Source organism: Lutra lutra, chromosome Y (assembly GCF_902655055.1).
Source record: "Lutra lutra chromosome Y, mLutLut1.2, whole genome shotgun sequence".
In the NCBI taxonomy this organism is placed as follows: Eukaryota; Metazoa; Chordata; class Mammalia; order Carnivora; family Mustelidae; genus Lutra; species Lutra lutra.
This window is the reverse complement of record NC_062297.1, coordinates 212,456-236,999: the sequence shown is the minus strand read 5'-3', so window position 1 is coordinate 236,999 and position 24,544 is coordinate 212,456. Positions and strand designations below refer to the sequence as shown.

The following is a 24,544-nucleotide window of genomic DNA, read 5'->3' as shown; positions in this document are numbered from 1 at the left end:
TTTTTAATTTTTAATTTTTTATTAACATAAAATGTATTATTAGCCCCAGGGGGACAGGTCTGTGAATCATCAGGCTTACACACTTCACAGCACTCACCATAGCACCTACCATGCCCAGTGTCCATAACCCAACTACCCTCTCCCTACTCCCCTCCACCTGGCAACGCTCAATTTGTTTTGTGAGATTGAGAGTCTGTTATGGATTGTCTCCCTCCTGATCCCATCTTGTTTCATTTTTTCCCTTCCCTACCCCTGAGATCCCCTACTTTGCCTCTCAAATTCCACATATCAGGGAGATCATATGCTAATTCTCTTTCTCTAAATGACTGATTTCGCTCAGCCTAATACTCTCTAGTTCCATCCATATCATGGCAAATGGCAAGATTTCATTTCTTTGGATGGCAGCATAGTATTCCATTGTTTGTATATACCACATCTTCTTTATCCATTCATCTGCTGATGGACATCTAGGTTCTTTCCATAGTTTGGCTATTGTGGACATGCTCCTATAAACATTGGGGTGCACATGCCCCTTTGGATCACTACATTTGTATCATTTTTTTTTTTTTTTTTTTACTGCATTTGTATCTTTAGGATAAATACCCAGTAGTGCAATTGCTGGGTCATATTGTAGCTCTATTTCAACTTCTTGAAGAACCTCCATGCTGTTTTCCAGAGTGGCTTCACCAGCTTGCATTCCCACCAACAGTGTAGGAGAGTTCCCCTTTCTCCGTATTCTTGCCAGCATCTGTCCTTTCCTGACTGGTTAATTTTAGCCATTTTGACTGGTGTGAAGTGGTATCTCATGGTTCTGATATGTATTTCCCTGGTGGTGAGTGATGTGCAGCACTTTTTGATGTTTCTTTTGGCCATTTGGATGTCGTCTTTGCAGAAATGTCTGTTTATATCCTCTGCCATTTCTTTTCTTTTCTTTTTTTTTTTAAGATTTTATTTATTTATTTGACAGACAGAAAGCACAAGTAGGCAGAGAGGCAGGCAGAGAGAGGAGGAAGCAAGCTCCCCGCTGAGCAGAGAGCCCCATGCGGGGCTCCATCCCAGGACTCTGGGATCATGACCTGGGCCAAAGGCAGAGGCCTTAACCCACTAAGCCACCCAGGCGCCCCAATCCTCTGCCATTTCTTCATTTGATTATTTGTTCTTTGGGTGTTGAGTTTGATAAATTCTTTATAGATTTTGGATACTAGCCAGGTGCCCCTCTTAACCACTTCTTAAAAAAATGTTTTGAAATTTATACTAGATACTAGAGTAATATACTAGAGTAATCAGTATAAATATAGAAGTAATTTCCATGTCAACTTTCAAATAATGCTTTATTGGACTGTGAGGCATGTTATAGTAAAGTAATCCCAGTTCCTTTTCCTGTCCTGTGTGTCATTGATGACATTTTGTGTTATATATAGGCGGTCTCCAATTTACCGCATTCAAATAGAAGGTGTATTTGAATTTTGAACTTGGATCTTTTCCCAGGCTAGTGATATATGGAAATGATGTGATGTGTGTCTCTGAGCCAGTGGTCAGAGATTTTTGAGATTTTTTTTTGGTTCAAAAAGGTGTTTTTATTCAAGTATGGGGACAGGATTGTAGGGCAGAAAGAGCTGCACTGGGATTGTAAGTGACTGATTATATACTCTCTAAGTTGGGAGGGGTAGAGATAAAGGGAGTTTCTAAAAGGATTGTCATATGTTAAAGAAGACTTACAGGATCCTGGAGGTCTGGCTATTATCAAGCAAACATTACTTTCTGCCTCTAGCAAAGCATTAATTTTAAGGCAGTTGCTGGAGCTTCTTGAGGAGGAGCTCTCTTTCTGAGGTGTTTGTTGGTGGGGTGTAAGTTGTAAAGAAATGTAATTTTATCTACGTTTCTTTTGCCTTTGTTCTTCTCTGCAGTAAGATCCTTTCATGTGCCTCTGGGCCACTGCAGTTCTTACAAAATGATAACTTCTTTCTCTACTCAGTACCATTTACCAAATAAACAAACAGCATTTGATGATGAGCAGGTAATTTATTGAGTAGCCAGAGAATGGGAGAAGAGGAACTCATGTTGTTCCTTCTTCTTCTTCTTCTTTTAATTTTTTTTAAATTTTTTTTTATTTTTAAAATTTATTTGACAGAAAGAGACACGGCGAGAGAGGGAACACAAGCAGGAGTGCGAAAGGGAGAAGCTGATTCCCTGCTGAGGAGGGGACCCGAAGTGGGACTCATCCTAGGACCCTGGGATCATGACCTGAGCTTTAGGCAGACGGTTAATGTCTGAGCCAACCAGGCACATTTTTGAATAGGTCTCATGGTTGGGGTTTTTGGTTAGGGTGACTTAGGGACTGGTATGGAAGCTGACCTAAGGTCATGACCTAGAGAAACAATTTGGGATTAGAATCAAGAGTGTGACCTCTTGGGGCGCCTGGGTGGCTCAGTGGATTGAGCCGCTGCCTTCGGCTCAGGTCATGATCTCAGGGTTCTGGGATCGAGTCCCGCATCGGGCTCTCTGCTCAGCGGGGTGCCTGCTTCCCTCTCTCTCTCTGCCTGCCTCTCCGTCTACTTGTGATCTCTCTCTGTCAAATGAATAAATAAAATCTTTAAAAAAAAAAAAGTGTGACCTCTTTTCTTCTCTAAAGTGGATGCAATTTGGTTCTGTTATGTTAATGGTACTGTTATGTTACTGGTACATTTTTATTATTACAGTTAGATGATAATAATCTGGAGGAAGGTCATCAGGCATATGAATAGGATGAAAGTGAAAAGTGGATAAATACGTTTTTTTGAAACTGTTTGGAGCTTGTCACTTCTTGGAGCTCTGGCACCAGTTTCTGCTAAGTATCACATGTAGCAGGGATGGAAAACTTGGATTATTGTGGCTTGTTTGGAGCTTTTTAAAGAAAAAGTGAGTCTCTGGGGATGCCTGGGTGCTTCAGTTGGTAAAAGACTAATTTCGGCTCAGGTCATGATCCTGGAGTCCAAGGCTCAAGTCTGCATCAGGCTCCCTACTCAGTGGTGAGTCTGCTTTTCCCTCAGACCCTCACGCCTCATGCTCTCTCTCATTTCCTGTCTCTCAAATACATCTTTAAAAAAAAAAAAAAAAAAGGTGAGACTCTGGTGAACACAGCAAGTCACATATTCTAATAAGTCATGGGTTCATGAGGGTAAACGTCCAGTATACCAACCACCTTTCTATACCCATGTAATGATTGCAATCATCTGTTTTTTCATTATGATATTCAATAAATTATTTGAGGTATTCAGCACTTTGTTATAGATCTCATTTTTTTTTTAAAGCGGCTCATGGCCCTAATATCAAGACCTGAGCTGAGATATAGATTGAAGACTTAACTGAGCCACCAGGCACCCCTCAGCTTTTTATTATAAAATAGGCATTGTGCTAGATTTTGCCCAGCTTCAAAAAGGCTAATGTGAGTGTTCTGAGCTCATGTAAGGTAGGCTAGGCTAAGCTATTATGTATGGCAGTTGGTTATATTAAGTGGGTTTTCCATTTATAATAGTTTCAACTTACAGTGGGATTATTATTTTTTTATTTTTTAAAAGATTTTATTTATTTGACAGATCACAAGTAGGCAGAGAGGCAGGCAGAGAGAGAGGAGGAAGCAGGCTCCCAGCTGAGCAGAGAGCCCGATGTGGGACTTGATCCCAGGACCCTGGGATCATGACCTGAGCCAAAGGCAGCGGCTTAACCCACTGAGCCACCCAGGCGCCCCCCCCCACTTCACTTTGAAGTGATAATTTTGCTTTAGGTTGGCTTCTTCCCCTCTTCCCTAGAATTTAAGTATTCTACTCCCATCTTCTGAGAGTTTGAATAATTCTTACCATTGCTTTTCTGTAGGAAAGGTGATTTTTCTCCCTCTAGTTTCTGGATTGTTTTTAAAAAATCTTTTCGGGACGCCTGGGTGGCTTAGATGGTTAAGCATATGCCTTTGGCTCAGGTCATGATCCCAGGGTCTTGCTTGGATCAAATCCTGCATCGGGCTCCCTGCTCAGCAGAGAGTCTGCTTCTCTCTCTGCCTCTTCCCTTGCTTGTGCTCTCTCTCAAATAAAGTCTTTAAAAAAATTATAATCTTTTAGTTTCTCTTGTTTAAAATGATATGCCATGGGATACCTGGGTGGCCCAGTTGGACCTCTACCTTCGGATCAGGTGCCATGGGATACCTCGGTGGCTCAGTTGGTTGGGTATCTGTGTTCGGGTCAGGTCTGTGATCCCATTGTCCTGGGATTGAGTCCCACCTTGGGCTCTTGCTCAGCAGGGAGTCTGCTTGTCCCTCTCCCTCTGCCTCTACCCTCTGCTCGTGCTCGCTTGCTCGCTCTCTCCCTCTGTATATCTCAAATAAATAAATAAAATCTTTAAAAAATAAAAGTAATATGCCTAAATTACTTTTGCCTTTGGACATTTTTTCCTCCTTGGTGTTCTCTTGAGCTTCCTGGATCTGTGATTTATTTGTCTGGCATTAATTTTGGTAGAAATTCTTTGTCATCATTATTTGAAATAATTTCTTTTTTCTCCCTGTTTTACCTTCTGGTAGGCCAATTACACACTGTTCAATTTTTTTGTAGCCCCACAATCCTCTTATCTCCCTCTCCCTGCAGCAATTATTCCCCAGTTTTTCGGTTTTTGAGGATTCTTTTGATAAATTCTTTATCTCCAATATTCTTTCCCCACCTGTATCCAGTCTACTAATAATCCCATTAAATACATTTTATATTCTTGTTACAGTGTTTTTGAAGTTCAGCATTTCTTCTTCTTTTTTTTTTAATTTATTTTTTATTTTATTTTTTTTTAAGATTTTATTTATTTATTTGTTAGAGAGAGAGAGAGCGAGCATGAGCACAGGCAGACAGAGTGGTAGGCAGAGGCAGAGGGAGAAGCAGGCTCCCGCTGAGCAAGGAGCCCGATGTGGGACTCGACCCCAGGATGCTGGGATCATGACCTGAGCCGAAGGCAGCCGCTTAACCAACTGAGCCACCCAGGCGTCCCTCAGCATTTCTTCTTGATCCTTTGTTACCATTTCTGTCTTCTCTGGTTCCATTGCTCTTCTGTTCTTGTATGCTGTTCTGTTTATGTACTAGTTATTTTTAGCATATTGTATTGTTGAATTCCCAGTGTGATAAATCCCATAAATTTCCATTTTCCTTCTGATGCTTGTTTTTTTTCAGATTGTGTTTTTGCCCTTCATATGTCTTGTAAACTTTTTCTAAAATTTGGATTAGTATATTAATTAAAAAGAACTGCTATAAACGGTAATGTGGTAAAGTGAGAGGGGTGAGGGAAAGTGTCTTATCAAGACTATGATTAGGTTTCCCTCTTTAGGGAACCTTTGCCTTTGTGAAGTGAATTGAATTTTTCTGTTTCTGTTTCCCCACTTAGAATAAGAGGACTGGAGTGGGCTGGAGTTGGGTGTTTCTCTTAACGTTTTGCTACCCTGACCTTTTACTACTTAGCCGTTTGCTCTGGGCAGTGTATAATATGCAATACAATGTGACTCATTGTATTATGAATTGGTTGTTTAGAGTTGTTTAAAAATAAATCCTTTAAAAAAATAAAAATAAACCCTTAATCATTTAGTCATTTCTTAGACATGAAATGTAGTGTATTAATGAGATAAGGATTCTTATATACACTCATTATTTCTAGAGCATTAAGTTTGCATACTTAAAAATTCTGATTATTTTTTTTTTTTTAAGATTTTATTTATTTATTTATTTGACAGAGAGAGATCACAAGTAGGCGGAGAGGCAGGCAGAGAGAGAGAGAGAGGGAAGCAGGCTTCCTGCTGAGCAGAGAGCCCGATGTGGGACTCGATCCCAGGACCCTGAGATCATGACCTGAGCCGAAGGCAGCGGCTTAACCCACTGAGCCACCCAGGCGCCCTGAAAAAATTCTGATTATTTTAATTTTATGAAAATATTTGAAAAAAGCAAGTTTAGAGTGTGTGGTTGGGTCCGTCAGCTAAGTGTATGCCTTTGGCTCAGGTCATGACCCCAGGGTCCTGGGATTGAGTACCTCCTGGGGCTCCCTGCTCAGCTGGGAGTCTGCTTCTCCTCTGTGCCTCACCCTGTCCATTGCTTCTGCTCTCTCTCAGCTATCTCAAATAATAGTAAAAAGGGAAGGAAGGAAGGAGCGAGGGGGGGGGGGCAAGTTTCCCTTTAGTTTTTTCTTTGTGTAATGAAGTCTATGGAAGATTGGATTTGATTTGTTTTTGAGAGAGCTTGAGCGCACTTGTGCTTGAGAGACCTTCACAGGTGTGTGAGGGTGGTGGAGAACCTGAAGCAGGCTCTATCCTGGGCTCCATCTCACGACCCTCAGATGGTGGACATGAGCTGAAATCATGAGCCAAAATCAAGAGTCTGTTGCCCAGTTGTTGAGCCACCTAGGCCCTCCCATGGAAGGAATTTAGATAATATTTACAGTTCTATTGTGAAAAATGTCTAAAATCGTAAAAATGATTGAGATATGAAAATCCTCAGCATATTACACTATGTACTAGCTCTTCTTCTGGTATACTACTGATAGGTCATTTTACTTGTACTTAGAGGGGCAAGTAAAATGAGCTCATTCCTAACTATTTTACTGTAAATGTTTCTCTTGAAGTAATTTAAGAAATAAATTTAGGGGCGCCTGGGTGGCTCAGTGAGTTAATAAGCCTCTGCCTTCGGCTCAAGTCATGATCTCAGGGTCCTGGGATCGAGCCCCATGTTGGGCTTTCTGCTCAGCAGGAAGCCTGCTTCCTCCTCTCTCTCTGCCTGCCTTTCTGCCTACTTGTGATCTCTCTTTCCATCAAATAAATAAATAAAATGTTTTTAAAAAAATTTAAAGACTTTCAGGTACTGTTGAAAATGTCAGAATTTCCTGTGCTCTTTATTTTTTAAAAATTTTATTTTTTTTAAAGATTTCATTAATTTATTTGAGAGTATAATAAGCTGAGGAGAAAGGCAGGAAGGAGAAGCAAACTCCCCACTGAGCAGAGAGCTGGAGGTAGCCCTCTATTTTAGGACCCTGAGATGAGCAGATGGCAGTCGCTTAACCCACTGTGTTGCCTATGTGCCCCCCCTTTTTTTTATGTGCCCCTTTTTAATTTACTTTAGTGTTGCCATAAATTCTAATAGGTTTATGTCATATCTCTTTTACCTTTTTACCTTCTGTGCCTTTTTTTTAGAGTTGGCAGGAACTGCTTCAAGTGATCCCAAACCTTTTATACCTTTGGATGGTTTAGGGAGCATAGGAATAACCATTTCGAAATTAAACTGAAACTAGTGGTAGCCCAATGTTGATTGTATTGATAAGGGAAACAAAAGCAATAGACATAAAGCTTAAATTAAATCTCCTTATGGCTTGCAGCCCACTGATATCTGAAACTGCAAAATGTGACCTTCCTTAAGGAACTTGGGGCTGTTTTGGTGCCTTCATGGTTATGGGTGGTTTTTATTCTTTTTTTTCATTTTTCATTTTTCATTTTTATTTTTTAAAGATTTTATTTATTTATTGGACAGAGAGACACAGTGAGAGAGCGAACACAAGCAGGGGGAGTAAGAGAGGGAGAAGCAGGCTTCCCACCAAATAGAGAGCCGGATGTAGGGCTCAATCCCAAGACTCTAGGATCATGACCTGAGCTGAAGGCAGATGTTTAATAACTGAGCCACCCAGGTGCCCCATTGTTTATGTTTTATTAAAGAAAAAAGTCACCTTATCTTAATAGCAGCTAGTCCCTCAAGGTCCTGAAAGTCTTCCTTCCATATTCCTTCTAGACTTACACTATCTCTAATGCCCAGTAATTAAAAAGTATATAATCAGTCACTGCTCACAATCCCACTGCAGCTCTTTGTGCCCATGGATACTGTCCCCATGCTATAATAAGGTCATTTTTTTGGACCAAAAATATCTCAAGAATTCTTACCCATTTGCTCATAAACTCCAAACTGCCAAATTTCATCAGTTTCAACAGAAGCGTGTATGTATGTGCTTTTATTTTATTGGGAAGTGAGTTGCATTTTTGAGGAAAAATTTAAAAATTTATTATATTATATAATAGGCTTAGAAAATTACCATGAGGAGCGCCTGGGTGGCTCAGTGGGTTAAGGCCTCTGCCTTCGGCTCAGGTCATGATCCCGGGGTCTGGGATCGAGCCCCACATCAGGCTCTCTGCTCGGTGAGGAGCCTGCTTCCCCCTCTCTCTCTCTGCCTCCCTCTCTGCCTACTTGTGATCCCTGTCAAACAAATAAATAAATAAATCTTAAAAAAAAAAAAAAAGAAAAGAAAGAAAATTACCATGAGATTTGTTCCATGAGGGAAACCAAAATGATTGAAGTAATTGTCAAGACTGGACATTTATTTAAGCAAGGAGAAAATCTGATAATGTTTTTATATTATAATGATAATGATTGCCAGTAGTTTATTTCTGTTGTGTTCATAGATAATTTTATTGGTACCCATAAATAGTAAATTGTTTGCTATTTATATCATAGTGTGCTGAGATGCAAGCTAGAGGGGCAGCTTATTAAAATCTTTGGGGCACCTGGGTGGCTCAGTGGGTTAAGCCTCTGCCTTTGGCTCAGGTCATGGTCCCAAGGTCCTGGGTTCGAGCCCTGCATCAGGCTCCTTGCTCAGCAGGGAGCCTGCTTCCCTTCCTTTCTCTCTGCCTGCTGCTCTGCCTTCTTGTGATCTCTCTCTCTCTGTCAAATGAATAAATAAAATCTTTATTTAAAAAAATTTAAGATCTTTGTTGTATGGATTTTCAAATGAGACATAAAAAATTCACTAATAATTACTTTTCTTTTTTCAGCATTATCTGCATATCAGAGATACTACAGTTTACAGACTGATTACTGGAAGGTTGGTACACATTTCAGTGCCAGATTTGTTTTCTTATTTTGGGACAAATTATACAACATTGTAATGCTAAGTAATTGGAAAGAAAAGATTATTTTCTGTAGCTGTTTTGTGTTAAAGTATCTTGTTCCTCACTGGTATTTTTGTAACATATTCTTAGTAAAAGATACTAAGTGTGGTGTGTTAATAACAAAGCGAAAGCAGGGAAAAAAAAAATTACTAATCTTTTTTAAGTCCAGAGCTGGGAATAATGAAGGATGGAGGATAGTTTTTTTTTTTTTTTTTTTCTTCCCCCTAAGGTGGGTGAGCTAGGCTGCCTGCTAAGGGAAAGATTCCTTATTTTTATATTTTCTCTGTGATGGGAACTCTGCAGAGAATTAAAATTAGTTTAGAAGGTCTATTTAAATGAGGAATTAGGTGTAAGGATAAATTATCCATTGTATTATATCCATTTAACCAGATAAACCAGTAGGTTAATCATTCACAGCATATGTACTTCCAAGTATGGTATAGGAAGCTGAATAGATTGCTTTTCAACAATAGTCACCATAAAGGAGGCTGGGTGGCTCAGTCCAGTTGTTAAGTGGCTGCCTTCTGCTCAGGTCACGATCCCAGAGTTCTGGGATTGAGCCCCACATCAGGCTCTGTTTGGTGGAAGGTCTACTTCTCCCTCTCTCATTCACCCTGCTTGTGTTTCTCTCTCTCTGTAAAATAAATAAAATCTTAAAAACAAAACAAAACACTAACTGTCATTATTTTATGCCATAAAATCAATGTATCTTATAATATGATATAAGCCATAATCTGTTTAGGTATAACTGCCATGAGGATTAGTTATAGATAATGTGTGCATGAATGGGAAATTTTAGGGTATGCAAAATCAGTGTGTTGGTCCGTAATTTAAATAAAAATGGAATGGAAAGAAACAAAACTGAAGTCTACTTAATCCATAAATATTCTAATAAGGTTTCGTTAAATTTGTTGACTAATTTTTCTTTTGGTTGCGTATTACAGAACTACAATTCAGTCAACCATAGAATGCATCCTTTTGAAGGTTAAAATTCAGTGTTTTGTTTTTCTTTAAAAAGATTTTATTGTTGGGGAGCCTGGGTGGCTCAGTGGGTTGGGCTGCTGCCTTCGGCTCGGGTCGTGGTCTCGGAGTCCTGGGATCGAGCCCCGCATCGGGCTCTCTGCTTGGCGGGGAGCCTGCTCCCTCCTCTCTCTCTGCCTCCCTCTCTGCCTGCTTGTGATCTCTGTCTGTCAAATAAATAAATAAAATCTTAAAAAAAAAAAGATTTTATTGTTAAGTAATTTCTCCACCCATTGTGGGACTTGAATATGCAACTTCCAGATCAGGAGTTGTGTGTTCCACTGATTGAACCAGCAAGGTGTCTCATGTTTTTTAATTAATAAAGTTGGGTAACCATCACCATTGTCAGTTTTAGAATATGTTCATCATATGAAAACAAAATCCTGTATTCTCTTCCCTAATTCCTCCATAACCCTTTCTCAAGGAAACAATTAATTTGCTGTTATGTATTTGCCTAGTTTGAACTGGTCTTTTCACTTAACATGTTTTCAAAGGTCATCCCTACTGTAGCTTGTATAGCCAGTCCTTAATTTTTTTTTTTTTTTTTAAGATTTTACTCACTTTAGAGATCGAGTGAGCAAAATGGGGGGAGGGGCAAATGGGTTGGGGGAGAGAGAAAATCTCAAGCAGACTCTATGCCCTGAGTGTGGAGCTGGACTCGGGTCTTCATCTTAGGATTCTGAGATCATGACTTAACTTGAAATTAGGAGTTGGACTTAGCTGACTGAGCCATACAGATGTCCCCCAGTACTTAAATTTTTTTTTTTTTACAAAATTTTTATTGCAGTGTAATTAACACAGAGTGTTAATGTTAATTTCAGAGGCATAGTATTGTGATTCACAATTTATGTTAGTCCTAATCAAGATAAGCGTACTCTTAATTCCCATCACCTGTTTCACCCATCCCCACTGACCCACTTGCCTTCTGGCAACCATTAGTTTGTCCTTTATAATTAAAAGTCAGTTTTTAGGTTTGTCCCTTTTTTCCCCATTTTTCATTTGTTTTGTTTCTTAAATTTCATGTATGAGTGAAACAGTATAGTATTTGTCTTTCTCTGACTTACTTATATTGCTTAACATTATAACCTCTAGATCCATCCATGTTGTTTCAAATTACAAGATTTTTTTTTCTTTTTAATGACTGAATAAGATTCTGTCTTATCCTTTCATTCAGCAAGAAATGGGCTGCTTCCACAATTCGACCATTGTAAATAATCCTGCAATAAACATAGCGAGTGCATGTATCCTCTTGAAATTGTGTTTTTGTATTTTTTTGTGAATACTCATTACTGAAAATACTAGATCGTAGAGTAGTTCTGTTTTTCACTTTTTGAGGAACTTCATGTTTTCCAGAATGGCTTGTACCAGTTTGCATTCCCACCAATTGTGAAGGAGTGTTCCTTTTTTATCCACATCTTTGCCATACCTTGTTCTCTCCTGGATTTTTGATTTTAGCCATTCTGAAGGTGTGTGGTGATATCTCATTGTGTTTTTTGGTTTTTTTTAAGAATTTTTAAAAAGTGGGGCGCCTGGATGGCTCAGTGGGTTAAGCCGCTGCCTTCGGCTCAGGTCATGATCCCAGGTCCTGGGTTCGAGCCCCACATCAGGCTTTCTGCTTAGCAGGGAGCCTGCTTCCTCCTCTCTCTCTGCCTGCCTCTCTGCCTACTTGTGATTTCTCTCTGTCAAATAAATAAATAAAATCTTAAAAAAAAAAAAATTTTTTTAAAAAGTAATCTCTATGTTCCATGTGGGGCTGGAGCTCACAATCCCGAGTTCAAGAATCACATGTTCCACTGACACCTAACCACGTGCCCCAGTATGTCATTGTGGCCTTGATTTACATTTCCCTTATGTTGAGTAATCTTGAGCATCTTTTCATAGGTCTGTTGGCCATCAGTCTTCTTTGGAGAAATGTGTGTTCATGTCCTCTGTCCATTTAAAAAATTGGATTATTTGGGATTTTTGTTTTTGTTTTGTTTTGTTTTTTGGTGTTGAGCTATATAAGTTGTTTACATATTTTGGATACTAACCCTTTATCAGAGATTTCTTTTGCAAGTTATCTCCTCCCATTCAGTAGGTTCCCTTTTAGTTTTGTTGTTTGTTTCCTTCATTTTGCAGAAGTTTTTTTTTTTTTTTTTAAGTATTTTATTTATGTGACAAACAGAAATCACAAGTAGGCAGAGAGGCAGGCAAAGAGAGAGGGGGAAGCAGGCTCCTTACCAAGCAGGGATGTGGGGCTTGATCCCAGGACCCTGGGATCATGACCTGAGCTAAAGTCAGAGGCTTTAACCCACTGAGCCACCCAGGCGCTCATTGAAGAAGATTTTTATTTTGATGTAGTCCCAATAGTTCATTTTCACTTTTATTTCCATTACTTTAGGAGGCGTACTTAAAAAAAAAAAAAAAAAAAATTGTTAGCGCCAGTGTCAGAGAAAGTCCTGCCTGTGCTCCCTACCATGATTTTTATGTTTTTCAGGTCTAACATTTAGGTCCTTAATCCATTTGAGTTTCTTTTTGTGTATGGCTTAAAAAAGTGATCCAGTTTTACTACTTTGCATGTAGTTTTCCCCACACCATTTGTTGAACAGATTGCCTTTTTCCCATTTGTAATTCTTGCCTCCTTTTTGAAGATAAATTGACGATGTAATCATAGATTTGGTTCTGGGCTCTCTATTCGGTTCCATTTATCTGGTGTTTATATTTGTGCCACTGCAATACTGTTTTAATAATACAGCTTTGTGTGTAGTATAATTTGAAATCTGGAATTGTAAAACCTCAGATTGCTTTGGCTATTCAGGGACTTCTGTGATTCCATAAATATTTTAGGATTGTTTATTCTAGTTCTGAGAAAAATGGTGTTGGTATTTTGATAAGGATTGCATTTAATGTGTAGATTGCTTTGGTAGTGTGGACATTTTAACATTTTGTTATTCCAGTCCATTCGCTTGTTTCATTTTTAATTCCTTGGATCACTGGTTTTATAGTTTTCAGAGTAAAGATCTTTCAGCTCTTCAGTGAAATTGATCCTAAGTATTTTATTTTATTTTATTATTATTATTTTTAAAGATTTTATTTATTTATTTGACAGACAGAGATCACAAGTAGACAAAGAGGCAGGCAGAGAGAGAGAGAGGGAGAAGCAGGCTTCCTGCTGAGCAGAGAGCCCGATGCAGGGCTCGATCCCAGGACCCTGGGATCATGACCTGAGCCGAAGGCAGAGGCTTCAACCCACTGAGCCACCCAGGCGCCCCTATTTTATTATTTTTGATGCAGTTGTAAATTGGGATTGTTTTCTCTTTCTGCTGCTTTATTATTGTATACATATGCAACAGATTTCTATATGTGATTTTCGTAATCCTTCGACTTTTCTGAATTCATTTATCAGTTCTGGTAGTTTCTGTTTGTTTGTTTTAAGATTTTATTTATTTGTCAGAGAGAGCACAAGCAGAGGGGAGCATCAGGCAGAGGGAGAGTGGAGGGGGAAGCAGTCTCCCCGCTGAGCAAGGAGCCCAGTGTGGGACTCTATCCCAGGACCCCGGGATCATGACCTGAGCCAAAGGCAGACACTTAATGGACTGAGCCACCTAGGTATCCCCAGTTCTGGTAGTTTTTTGGTAGAGTCTTTATAGGTTTCTATATGGAGTATCGTGTCATCTATAAATAGTAAAAGTTTTACTTCTTTCCAGATTGGATGCCTTTTATTTCTTTTTGTTGTCTGATTGCTATGGCTAGGAGTTCAGTATTCTGTTGACCAAAGGTGCGGAGAATGGACATTCTTTTTTTTTTTTTTTTCTTAAGATTTATTTATTTATTTGACAGAGATTGCAAGTAGGCAGAGAGGAGGGCAGGCGCGGGGTGGGGGGAAGCAGACTCCCCGCTGAGCACAGAGCCTGATTCAGGGCTCAATCTCAGGACCCTGAGATCATGACCTGAATGGAAAGCAGAGTCCCAACCCATGAGCCACCCAGGCGCCCCGAGAGTGGACATTCTTGTCTTATTCCTGACCTCAGAAGAAAAGAACTCCGATTTTCATGTGGAGTTTTCATATGTGACCTTTATTATGTTGAGATATGTTCCCTTTAAACATACTTTGTTGTGTTTTTGTCATGAATGGTTGTTTTACTTTGTCAAATGTTTTTCCTGTCCTTATTGAAATGATACAGTTTTTATCCTTCATGGATGTGATGATTTATCATATTAATGAGACTTCTAAATATTGAACCACTTTGGATCCTAGGACTAAATCCCACCTGATTGTGGTGAATAATTTTTTAAAAATGTATTGCTGTATTCTGTTTTGCTGATAATTTACTGAGGATTTTTGCATCTATATTCATCAAAGGTATTGGCCTAGGTTTTTTTTTTTTTTTTGGTAGTTTTTATGTTTTTGGTATTAGGGTAATTCTAGCCTCACAGAATGAATTTGGGTTTTCCTTCCTCTTCTATTTTGGAATACTTTGAGAAGAATATATATTAATGGTGTGCCTGGGTGGCTCAGTTGTTAAGCTTCTACCTTGGGCTCAGGTCATGATCCCAACGTCCTGAGATCGAATCCCAGATGGCGCTCCCTGCCATTCCCTGCTGGGTGGGAAGTCTGCTTTTCCCTCTCCCACTCCCCCTGCTTGTAATCTGTCTTGCTCTTTCTCTGTCAAATAAATAAAATCTTGGGGCGCCTGGGTAGCTCCATGGGTTAAGCCTCTGCCTTTGGCTAGGTCATGATCTCAGGGTCCTGGGATTGAGCCCCGCATCGGGCTCTCTGCTCAGCAGGGATCCTGCTTCCTTCCTCTCTCTCTGCCTGCTTGTGATCTCTGTTAAATAAATAAAATCTTTTATAAACAGAATATATGTTAACTCTTCTTTAAGTGTTTGGTAGAATCCACAGATGATCTCTGGTCCTGGAATTTTTTTTTTGTTTTTGGAGTGTTTTCATTTTGAATTCAATTTCATTGCTGGTTATGGGTTTGTTCTCAAATTTCCTATTTCTTCCAGCTTCAGTTTTGGGAGGTTATATGTTTTTAGGAATTTATCCATTTCTTCTAGGTTGTGGAATTAGTTTGCATATAATTTTTCATGTTCTTTTACAGTCCTTTGATTTCATTGGTGTTGGTTGTTATGTCCTCTTTCATTTATAATTTTGTTTATTTGTGCTCTCTTTGGAAGAGTCTGATTTATCAATTCTGTTGATGTTTTCAGAGAACCAATTCCTAGTTTCATTGATTGCTGTATTTTTTCGAGTTTCTATTTTACTTATTTTTGCATTCATCTTTATTATTTCCTTCTATTGGTTTTGGGCTTTCCTTGTTCTTTTTCTAGCTTTTTTATTTATTTCGTTTTTAGAGATTTTATTTATTTATTTGGTAGAGAGCAAGCCTAAGTAGGGGGAGCAGCAGGCAGAGGGAGCCGGAGAAGCAGGCTCCTCACTGAGTAGAGAGCCTGATGGGAGACTCCAGTCCCAGAAGCCTGAGACCCTGACCTGGGCTGAAGGTTGATACTTACTGACTGAGGTACCCAAGTACCCTTTTTTCTAGGCTCACCTTTTTTAGGTACTAGCTTAGGTTATTTGAGACTTTTCTTGGTTCCTGAGGTAAGTCTGTATTGCTATAAACTTCCTTTTAGAATAGCTTTTGTTGCACCTCAAAGGTTTTGGACTGTTGTTTTCATTTTCATGTTTTTTTTTTTTTTTTTTTTTTAATTTCCTCCTTGATTTCTGTATTCACCCATTCGTTGCTTTTAGTATTTTGTTCTTTGATTTCCATGTATTTGCCCAGAGTTCTTCCTGCAGTTGATTTCTAGTTTTCATTTTCATAATGTTGTGTTCAGGGAATATGCATGGTATGATTTTGATTTTTAAATTTTATTTGTTGACACTTGTTTTGTGGGCTAATAGGTGATGTCTTCTGGAGAATCTTCCATCTGCACTTTAGAAGACTGTATATATTGTTGCTTTAGGATGAAATGCTCTAAATATATCTGTGAACTCCATCTGGTCCAGTGTGTCATTCAAAGTGACTGTTTTCTTGTGGATTTTTATTGATTTTTTGTTCGGATCATCTGTCCATTGTTGTAAGTGTTTAATAGTAAGTGCTTAGATTCCCTTACTGTTGTCTTACTGTCAGTTACTTCCTTTATGTTTGTTAACTGCTTTATTTATTTGATTGCTCCCATTTTGGGTACATACATATTTATGACTTTTTAAAATGATTTATTTATTTATTTGACCCAAGGAACACAAGCAGGGGAAGTGGCAGGCAGAGAGAGGAGGAGGGAAAAGCAGGCTCCCCACTGAGTAGGGACCCTTACAAACAGATTATAACCCAGGGTTCTCTCTTTAGAAGCTTTTATGTGGGTGGAGCTACAGTCAGACTTCCCCATCCTATACTTGGGGCTGCAATTGTCTAGTCTTCCCCAGGGCAAGAGTCTTTTTGGAGTGATGCTGACCCCTACTGGGGCTGGTTGCACACTAACTGTGGCCTGTGTCGTGGATGAACTCTGTCCAGGAGCATATTGGAGGGGCAGATCTGCAAAGTGCAGTGTTACAAGTTAAACAGTGAGTTTTTTCTTGCTGGGGTCCATATGCTCCATTGCCAGGCATATGCCAGGTTGCGGGTGGGGTGGTAGGCAGCTGAGGGAGATGGTGCCTGTCAGCTCCCCTGTTCCAAAAAGAGTCTCCCAGGGACCTTTGTTCCTACAGGACATGCTCTGAGATTAGTAGATAACTCTCTCTCTCCCTTATGTACAGGCATCTTTCAAACTGCTGCTTCTATGCCAGATTTCCCTTAGCTTTTTGTTTTGCTGTCTTATTAGTAGAGGGGACTCAGTTTCCTCTAGAAACTAGACTCTAGTTTCCTTTATAATTTCAGGTATTAAAGTCTGTCTTTCGTAAGAACTCATACATTTGGTATTAGGGGATTGTTCTTCCCTGCTTGAGCTCACTGTGTGGGTGTTTGTGCCTTTCCCCTTCTTGCTCAGGGTTGTTCCTCCCTCTTACACTCGTTCTCAGATCTGTTCAACTTCCCGCTGTGTCTTCTCTCTTCCTCTACCTTGTTCTCTGTGGCCTCTGCTCTACATTTAGTTGTGGAGTTTGTTCTTGATCTCTTTGGGTTGTTTCTGGGTTATTTACACTGATATGGGTGTTACCTAGGTGTATCCTTGGGGCAGATGCCTTAGGATCCTCCTACTCCATCTTTCCTGGAAGGCAGCTTCATTACATTTAATAGCAAAATTCCTGTATTTGGATATTCACTTTATTCTGTTAACTGTTGATAGACATTTACTGTCTGTTTCCCATCTTTTGCATATAATGATTCATGCTACTGTGAACACTTTTGAACTTGTTTTTGTTGAATGCATGTTTTTATTTCTTCCGGAATAGAGTCTGATGCTAGTAATTAAAATTAAATTATCTGTAAGGCCAGGGTGCATACTGTATGTACCATATTACATTCTCACATTCTGTATTGAAGATCCCAATTCTTCCTTAATCTTGTAACACTTGATTCTGTCTTGAAAAAAAAATTTTTTTTTTTTAATTTGAAGACTTACTTATTTGTTTTAGACAGAGAGCCCTTAGAAGTAGGTAGAGGGGCAGGGGGATAGGGAGCTGATCTCAAGTAGATGCCCTGCTGAGCACAGGGGTCTAACACAGAGCTCATCTTCACCTGAGCTGAAACCACAAGCAGAGTCATTAACAGGACCGAGACATGCAGGTGCTCCTGTCTTTTCAAAATTCTTAATGGGTATGAAGTAGTAGTTTCCCATTGAAGTTTTCTTTTTAAGATTTTATGTTTTTATTGGAGGGAGAGAATGTAAGAGAACAAGCAGAGAGAGTGAGTGGGACAAGCAGACTTCGCTCTCAGCACAGAGCCAGACACACAACATGGGGCTTGATTCCAGACCCCCCAGATCATGACCTGAGCAGAAACTAAGAGTCTGACGTTCAGCCGAGTCATCCAGGCTCCCCTCTGTCTGAAGTTTTTATTTTCATTGCCCTCAAGACTAATGATGTTCGAACATTTTTTCTGTTAATTGGCCATTTATTTGTGTATTTCTTTTTGAGAAATGTGTATCAGATTCTTTGTCCAATTGTAATTACTTATCTTTAATATTAATTTGCTAGAATTATTTATCGTATATTTATAGAGGTTTTCTCCTGTTTTGTAGGTTGTCTTTTCATGTGTGATAGAATACTTAAAGGCACAAAACTTTGCTTAACCATATATCTATTTTTTTTCTTATGTTGCTTCATGCTTTTTGGTTCCTTTATACCCATTAACAATATGTAGCTATAAAATTAATTCTTGTTTTTTTCTTTTAAAAGTTTTAAAGTTGTTACTCTTACTTCTACATCCTTCATCATTTTGAGATAATTTTTGTATGTGGTGTGAGATCAAATTCAAACTTTATTCTTTTTGCAATTGGGTATCTATTTCTCCCACTACTCTTCATTCAAAACGTAATTTTTCCCTGTTTTGACTCTGTTAATAGTCTCTTGACCTTATATGTGTGGGTTTACTCCTAGAGTCTCAGTTTTATTTCATTGATATATTCTACATTCAGTGCTACATTTTGCATTTTATTTTTAAAATCTACTTATATTGTTGAATCTAAATTTTGTCTCATAGGCAGCAGATAGACGTTTATTATAAATGGAATTGTTTTTGTAGTTTTATTTTTCAAACATTGAAGTGTGAGAATTGTATATAGATTTTATATTTTCACCCTTGCTGAACTTGTTTATCGATAGGTACTCTAAGTTATTTTGGATTTCCTATGTGTAAGATTGTGTCATCTGCAAATATAGATTATTTTACTACTACTCTTCCAGCTTGGATGCCTTTTGTTATTTCCTTTTTTCTTCCCTCCACCCCTTTCCTCCCTACCATAATTGGCTTGATTACAATCTCTAATAAAATGTTAAGTACAGTTGCTGAGAGAAGGCATTTTTGTTTTGCTTCTGTTTTGAAGAGGAAAACATGTCATTTTTCATCTAGTATGATGTTAATCGGGGAAATTATTTATAGCCCTCTTTTATTAGGGTAGGAAGATCTCTTAATTGTGTTTACATCATGAAAAGGTGTTGAATTTGGTTGGATTTCTTTGTGTCTGTTTAGATTATGACTCCTTGTTTGATTCATTTAATTTAATTGATTGATTATTTAAAAAATACAGTCAATTTCAACCTTGGTAGGATTACTTTAAAATTTCATTACATTTTGTTCAAAGATACAGTTGATTCTTGAACAACAGGGCGTTCAAGCCATCAACACTGTGCATGAGAAAATCTGTATATAACTTTTGACTTCCCAAAACAGTTAATTGCTAATTGGTAATTTGAAGGCTAACTAATAAAATATTTTGTATGTTATATGTATTATATACTGAATTCTTAAAATCAAATAAGATAGAGAAAAGAAAATGTTAATAAAGTCACAAAGAGGAAAAAACACATTAATAATACAATACTGTATTTATGCAAAAAAATCCAGGTAAGTGAGCCCACATAATTCAAACTCGTTTTTTTTTCCCATCTTTTTTTTTTTTTTAATAATTAAAAAAAAATTTTTATAAACATATAATGTATTATTAGCCCCAGGGGCACAGGTCTGTGAATCGCCAGGTTTACACACTCCACAACACTCACCATAGCACATACCCTCCCCAGTGTCCATAACCCCACCACCCTCCCCCTAACCCCTCTCCCGCTGGCAGCCCTCAGTTTGTTTTGTGAGATTAAGAGTCTCTTATGGTCAAACTTGTTTTTGAAGGCCAGTTGTTCTTTACAGTCTTACAGTTCCTTTTAATTTATTCTTATTTATTTTATGTAATTGGATGTGGTTTTATCTTGGAGAATGTTTCATGTGCAAAGGAAGAATGTAAGTTCTGCTTTTGTTGGTTTAGGTGTTCTCTAAATATTAACTTTTCTGTGTTGAAAGTTTTCAGGTTGTTTTCCTGTTGAATTCTGTTTCTGTCTATGTTGAATATGAGATTGAACTATTGGTGAATTGCCTACTTTTGGGGGTCAGTTTTGTAGGTTTTTTGCTTCATATATATTCTGGTGCTCTCTTGTTAGGAGCATATATGTTTATAGTTATTATATGATTTTAATGAATTTTTTTTTTTCATTTTTATGGAGATATAAGTGACAAAACTGTTAGTTTATTTTTTTTATTTTTTATTTTTTTAAAGATTTTTATTTATTTATTTGACAGAGAGAGAGAGAGAGAGACAGATCACAAGTAGGCAGAGAGGTAGGCAGAGAGACAGGGGGAAGCAGGCTCCCCACTGAGCAGAGAGCCCCATGCGGGGCTTGATCCCAGGACCCTGAAACCATGACCTGAGCTGAAGGCAGAGGATTAACCCGCTGAGCCACCCAGGTGCCCCACTGTGTTAGTTTAAAGAATACATATAACTTGTGTTTAAGATATATAATGTGTTGATCTGATACATTTATGTTGCAAAATACTTGACATGCTTGCATTAGCTGTTACATTTATCATGTCCTAAAAATACCATTTTTTGGTCTTGAAAACTTAAAAATTTTGCCCTTAACTTTCAAATACATGATAGAGAGATTGATATCTTCACTGTCCTGATTAATTTCCAGCAACTTACTTACTTTTGTTTTGAAGTAGTTTCATATTAGTACAGATAATCAGAATTTTTTTTTTTAAGATTTTATTTATTTATTTGACAGAGATCACAAGTAGGCAGAGAGGCAGGCAGAGAGAGAGGGGGAAGCAGGCTCCTCACTGAGCAGAGATCCCGATGTGGGACTCGATCCCAGAACCCTGAGATCATGACCTGAGCCGAACGAAGGCAGAGGCTTAACCCACTGAGCCACCCCGGCGCCCCGATAATCAGAATTTTTATAATTGTTTTCATGATATATTGCTGCCCATCTTTTTATTTATAATCTGTGCCTTTGAATGTAAAGAATTTCTTCTGAAGGTAGTATGTAGTTATTTTCAGTTTCACCCAGTGTGATAATTTGCACATTCTCATCGTTTAATTCCATGTATGTTTTAATCATTCACTTAATGGCTGTACATTTGTCTTTACTTTTATATGTCTCTCTCTCTCTCTTTTTTTTTTTTTTAAGATTTTATCTGACAGAGAGTCAGCGAGAGATGGACCAAAAGTAGGGGGAGTCGGATAGGGAGAAGCAGACTTCCTGCTGGGTAGGGAGCACGATGCGGGGCTTGATTCCAGGACTCTAGGATCATGACCTAAGCTGAAGGCAGAGACTTAAGGACTGAGCTACCCGGGAGCCCCTCTATGTCTGGTTTGGGGTTTTTTTTTTGCTTGTTTTTCTTTTTCTTTTTTTGCCTCAGTTCTTACATTACTGCTTTCTTTTGCAGAAAGCAAATTTTAAAATATAATTTAATTTTTCAGACTTTTCTCATTTTATCTTTTTGAATTATTTCATTAGGGGTTGCTTTAGGGCTTACCCATGTACATACTAAGTTATGAATTTACTTAATTGAAATAATTTACTCCTTGAAATGTAGAAACAAAAATTATTCTTTTTTTTTTTTTAAGATTTTATTTATTTATTTGACAGGCAGAGATCACAAGTAGGCAGAGAGGCAAGCAGAGAGAGAGAGAGAGAGAGAGGAGGAAGCAGGCTCCCTGCTGAGTAGAGAGCCTGATGCGGGGCTCGATCCCAGGACCCTGGGATCATAACCTGAGTCCAAGGCAGAGGCTTTAACCCGCTGAGCCACCCAGGCACCCCGAAACAAAAATTATTCTTATATACCCCTACATATGTGTGTCCTTTTTTATTCTTGCAGACTTTATGCCTGTAAGTGTTGAAATTCCAGCATTTACATTGTTGTAAGGTACACATTGTGTAATAGTATAATTTTAGAAGATTAGTTTATATAATTTGTCAAGTTTATTTTTTATAATGATTGTATTTATTTATTTATTTGACACACAGAGAGAAAGAGACAGCAAGAGAGGGAATATAAGCAGGAGGAGTAGAAGAGGGAGAAGCAAGCTTCCTGGTGGGGCTCGATCCCAGGACTCTGGGATCCTGACTTGAGCCGAAGACAGATGCTAAACAAATGACCTATCCAGGCGCCCCAATTTATCAACTTTAAAAAAAAGAAAGATTATAGTTTTGTTAGCTTTTTAAATTATTATTTTTGATTCTCGTAATTATTTTGTATGTTTGATTTACTTGTATCCCTCTGTGCCTTTTAACATTTATTTGGGAGGGAAATTTGCTTAATACAGTGTAGGAATTCTGGGTGTAATGATTGCACTTTTTCCACAGGCCTTGTGTTTTTTTCTCCCTTATTTGATTAATGAACAGGTGGATTAGTTTTGTAAAGTATATTTCCCTCCTGCAGTGTGAAACCTCTGATGATCCTGTTTGGAGGTTGCAGCTTTGAGTATGCATGTAGTATGTTCTGGTGGTTTTTAATGTGGCCAACTTTTTCCCTCACAACTGTCTCCAGCAGTGAAGCTCTACTAGTTGCTTCTATGATGTTTAGTTTTCTTTAAAGATTATTTATTTATTTGTCAGAGCGAGAGAGTATGCAAGCACAGCACAACCAGGGGAAGATATAGAGGGGTAGAGAGAAGCAGACTTCTGTCGAGCAGAGAGCCTGATGCAGGACTCAATCCCAGGACCCTGAGATCGTGACCTCAGCTGAAGGCAGACGACGGTTAACCGACTGAGCTAATAAGGCATCCTGATGTGTAGTTTCCTGCAGTACTTCAGGACATAAATTGTTCTACAGATACCGTAATTAAAGTTTGGCTCTTTTGCAGTAATAGTTTTATGGTTGTGGGTTTTTTTTTTTGTTTGTTTGTTTTTAAAGATTTTATTTATTTGTTTGACACAGAGCACAAGCAGGGGGAGCAGCAGGCAGAGAGAGAGGGGAAAGCAGGTTTCCCACTGAGCCAGGAACCTGATGCAGGACTCGATCCCAGGACCCTGGAATTATGATCTGAGGTGAGGGCAGATGCTTAATGGACTGAGTCACCCAGGTACCCCAGGCGTAATAGTTTTTGAGGTGGTTGCTTGGGATTTGTCCTGATTTCAGGAAAGCTTTTGCTGTTTGGCTCTTTCTGTAGGTCTATGTGGTAAGCTGTCTCTGACCCGTGGGCTTCTAATTTGCTCCTAATTACAATGTGTGGGTTCTCTTCCCAGCACAACCAGATAATTTTCAGATACCAGGAGGATGTCCTACAAGTCAACTAAAATAGAGCGTCAGACTCAGTCTCATGAGGCATCCTCACCCTGCCACCTTCAGATGCCAAATGAAAGTCCAAGTTGACACTTGTGACTGACCATAGATTGGAGGTTCCTACCATTGTTACCTGAAACTGGGTTCACCTTTTGTTGGGCATTGTACCCAAAGACTCAATGAAGCCAAAAGATTGAACCAAGCCAAAGAATTTGAAAAGGAAGGTTTTACTTGGAACAAGTAAAGGAGGGCACTGGGGATTTTTTCAAAGCTGTATGTTCCCAAAAAGAATAGGGGCTGGTTTTAAGGTAAGGGTGTGTACATATTTATGAAGTGGCTTTCACCTTGGGGAATACATCATGGAGCAGAAGTCATCTTAATGTAACCAGTTCTAGGTCTAAGTCACAAGGTCTGGCCAGGGTCTGCATTGCCTGTTTTCTGATTCTAGTTAGAGTGTGGTATTTGAGTGCTCAAATGTGTCTAAATCCTGTGGAGATAACTCTAATATCTGTATCAGGTCAGTCTTCATTTTTGAGTTAGTACTGATTTATTGTCCATGATATATGTAGACTGTCTCCTGATTTGGCAGTGTTTGTCTGTTCATTCATAGTATGTTGGGAGACCTTAAAGGACTTTTGTCAGGAAAGCTATGTGTGTTTGTCTTTTTCTGGGGACCAGTATCTCCTTGTGCTTATATTTATTATGTAAGGTTTTCAGAAGCAGGCATTTGGAAGAGATGCATTAGGCAAAATGTGGAGAATATGTAAGGGGCCTCCATTTTCTCTGAATGTAGCACTCTGAGCATTTCCACGTATTCATCAAAAGAAGCTCTCTGAACCCCACCTGTAGATTTAGGAGACTTTATTACATAGATACGATTGACTAAAGCATTGATCATTGAAGACTGAACTCAATCTCTAGCCCCTCTCTCCTCTATGGAAGTTGGAAGTATGGAGCTGAAAGTTTCAACTTTCATCCTATCACATGGTTGGTTCCTTTGATGATCAGCCCTATTCTTAGGTAACCTAGGGGCACCAAATATATATTTCTTACTATAAAACTTTATTACAAGGTTTACCTTAAATATCTATGTCTTTTGTTTTACCACAATGTTGACTTCTTCTGAGAGTCATCTTATTCTTGAATTCCTCCATTATTCATTGGTAAGTGAAGTCAGTAGTTTTGGTAAAACTTTGTAGCTTAGTGAAGCTCTCTTCTCTGCCAAGATCTCTGAACCACAGTTTTTTATTTGGGTCTTGGGACAATGGTAAGTATAGTTTTCATTGACACTCTTGTTTTAGGGAGTTAAAGTGCTAAATGGGATGTTTGGCAGTAGCCTCAGATCTTCTCAAACTTGCTTCTTCTGGTATGGCCACCCTCTTACCAGCCCACCTGGTATATAAAAAGATGG

The 24,544-nt window shown here is 38.7% G+C and overlaps 1 protein-coding gene across 4 annotated transcripts in view; it reads left to right on the top strand.

The window, feature by feature from the left end:
• The window catches only part of LOC125092595 (lysine-specific demethylase 6A-like), a 172,952-nt gene that overhangs the window by 33,516 nt on the left and 114,892 nt on the right, over positions 1-24,544 (top strand). For all 4 annotated transcript variants that reach the window (XM_047716962.1, XM_047716961.1, XM_047716963.1 and 1 more), the window contains exon 4: positions 8,801-8,850. In XM_047716962.1, coding sequence (XP_047572918.1) covers positions 8,801-8,850 — 50 coding nt within the window. The remainder of the gene's footprint in view (positions 1-8,800; positions 8,851-24,544) is intronic.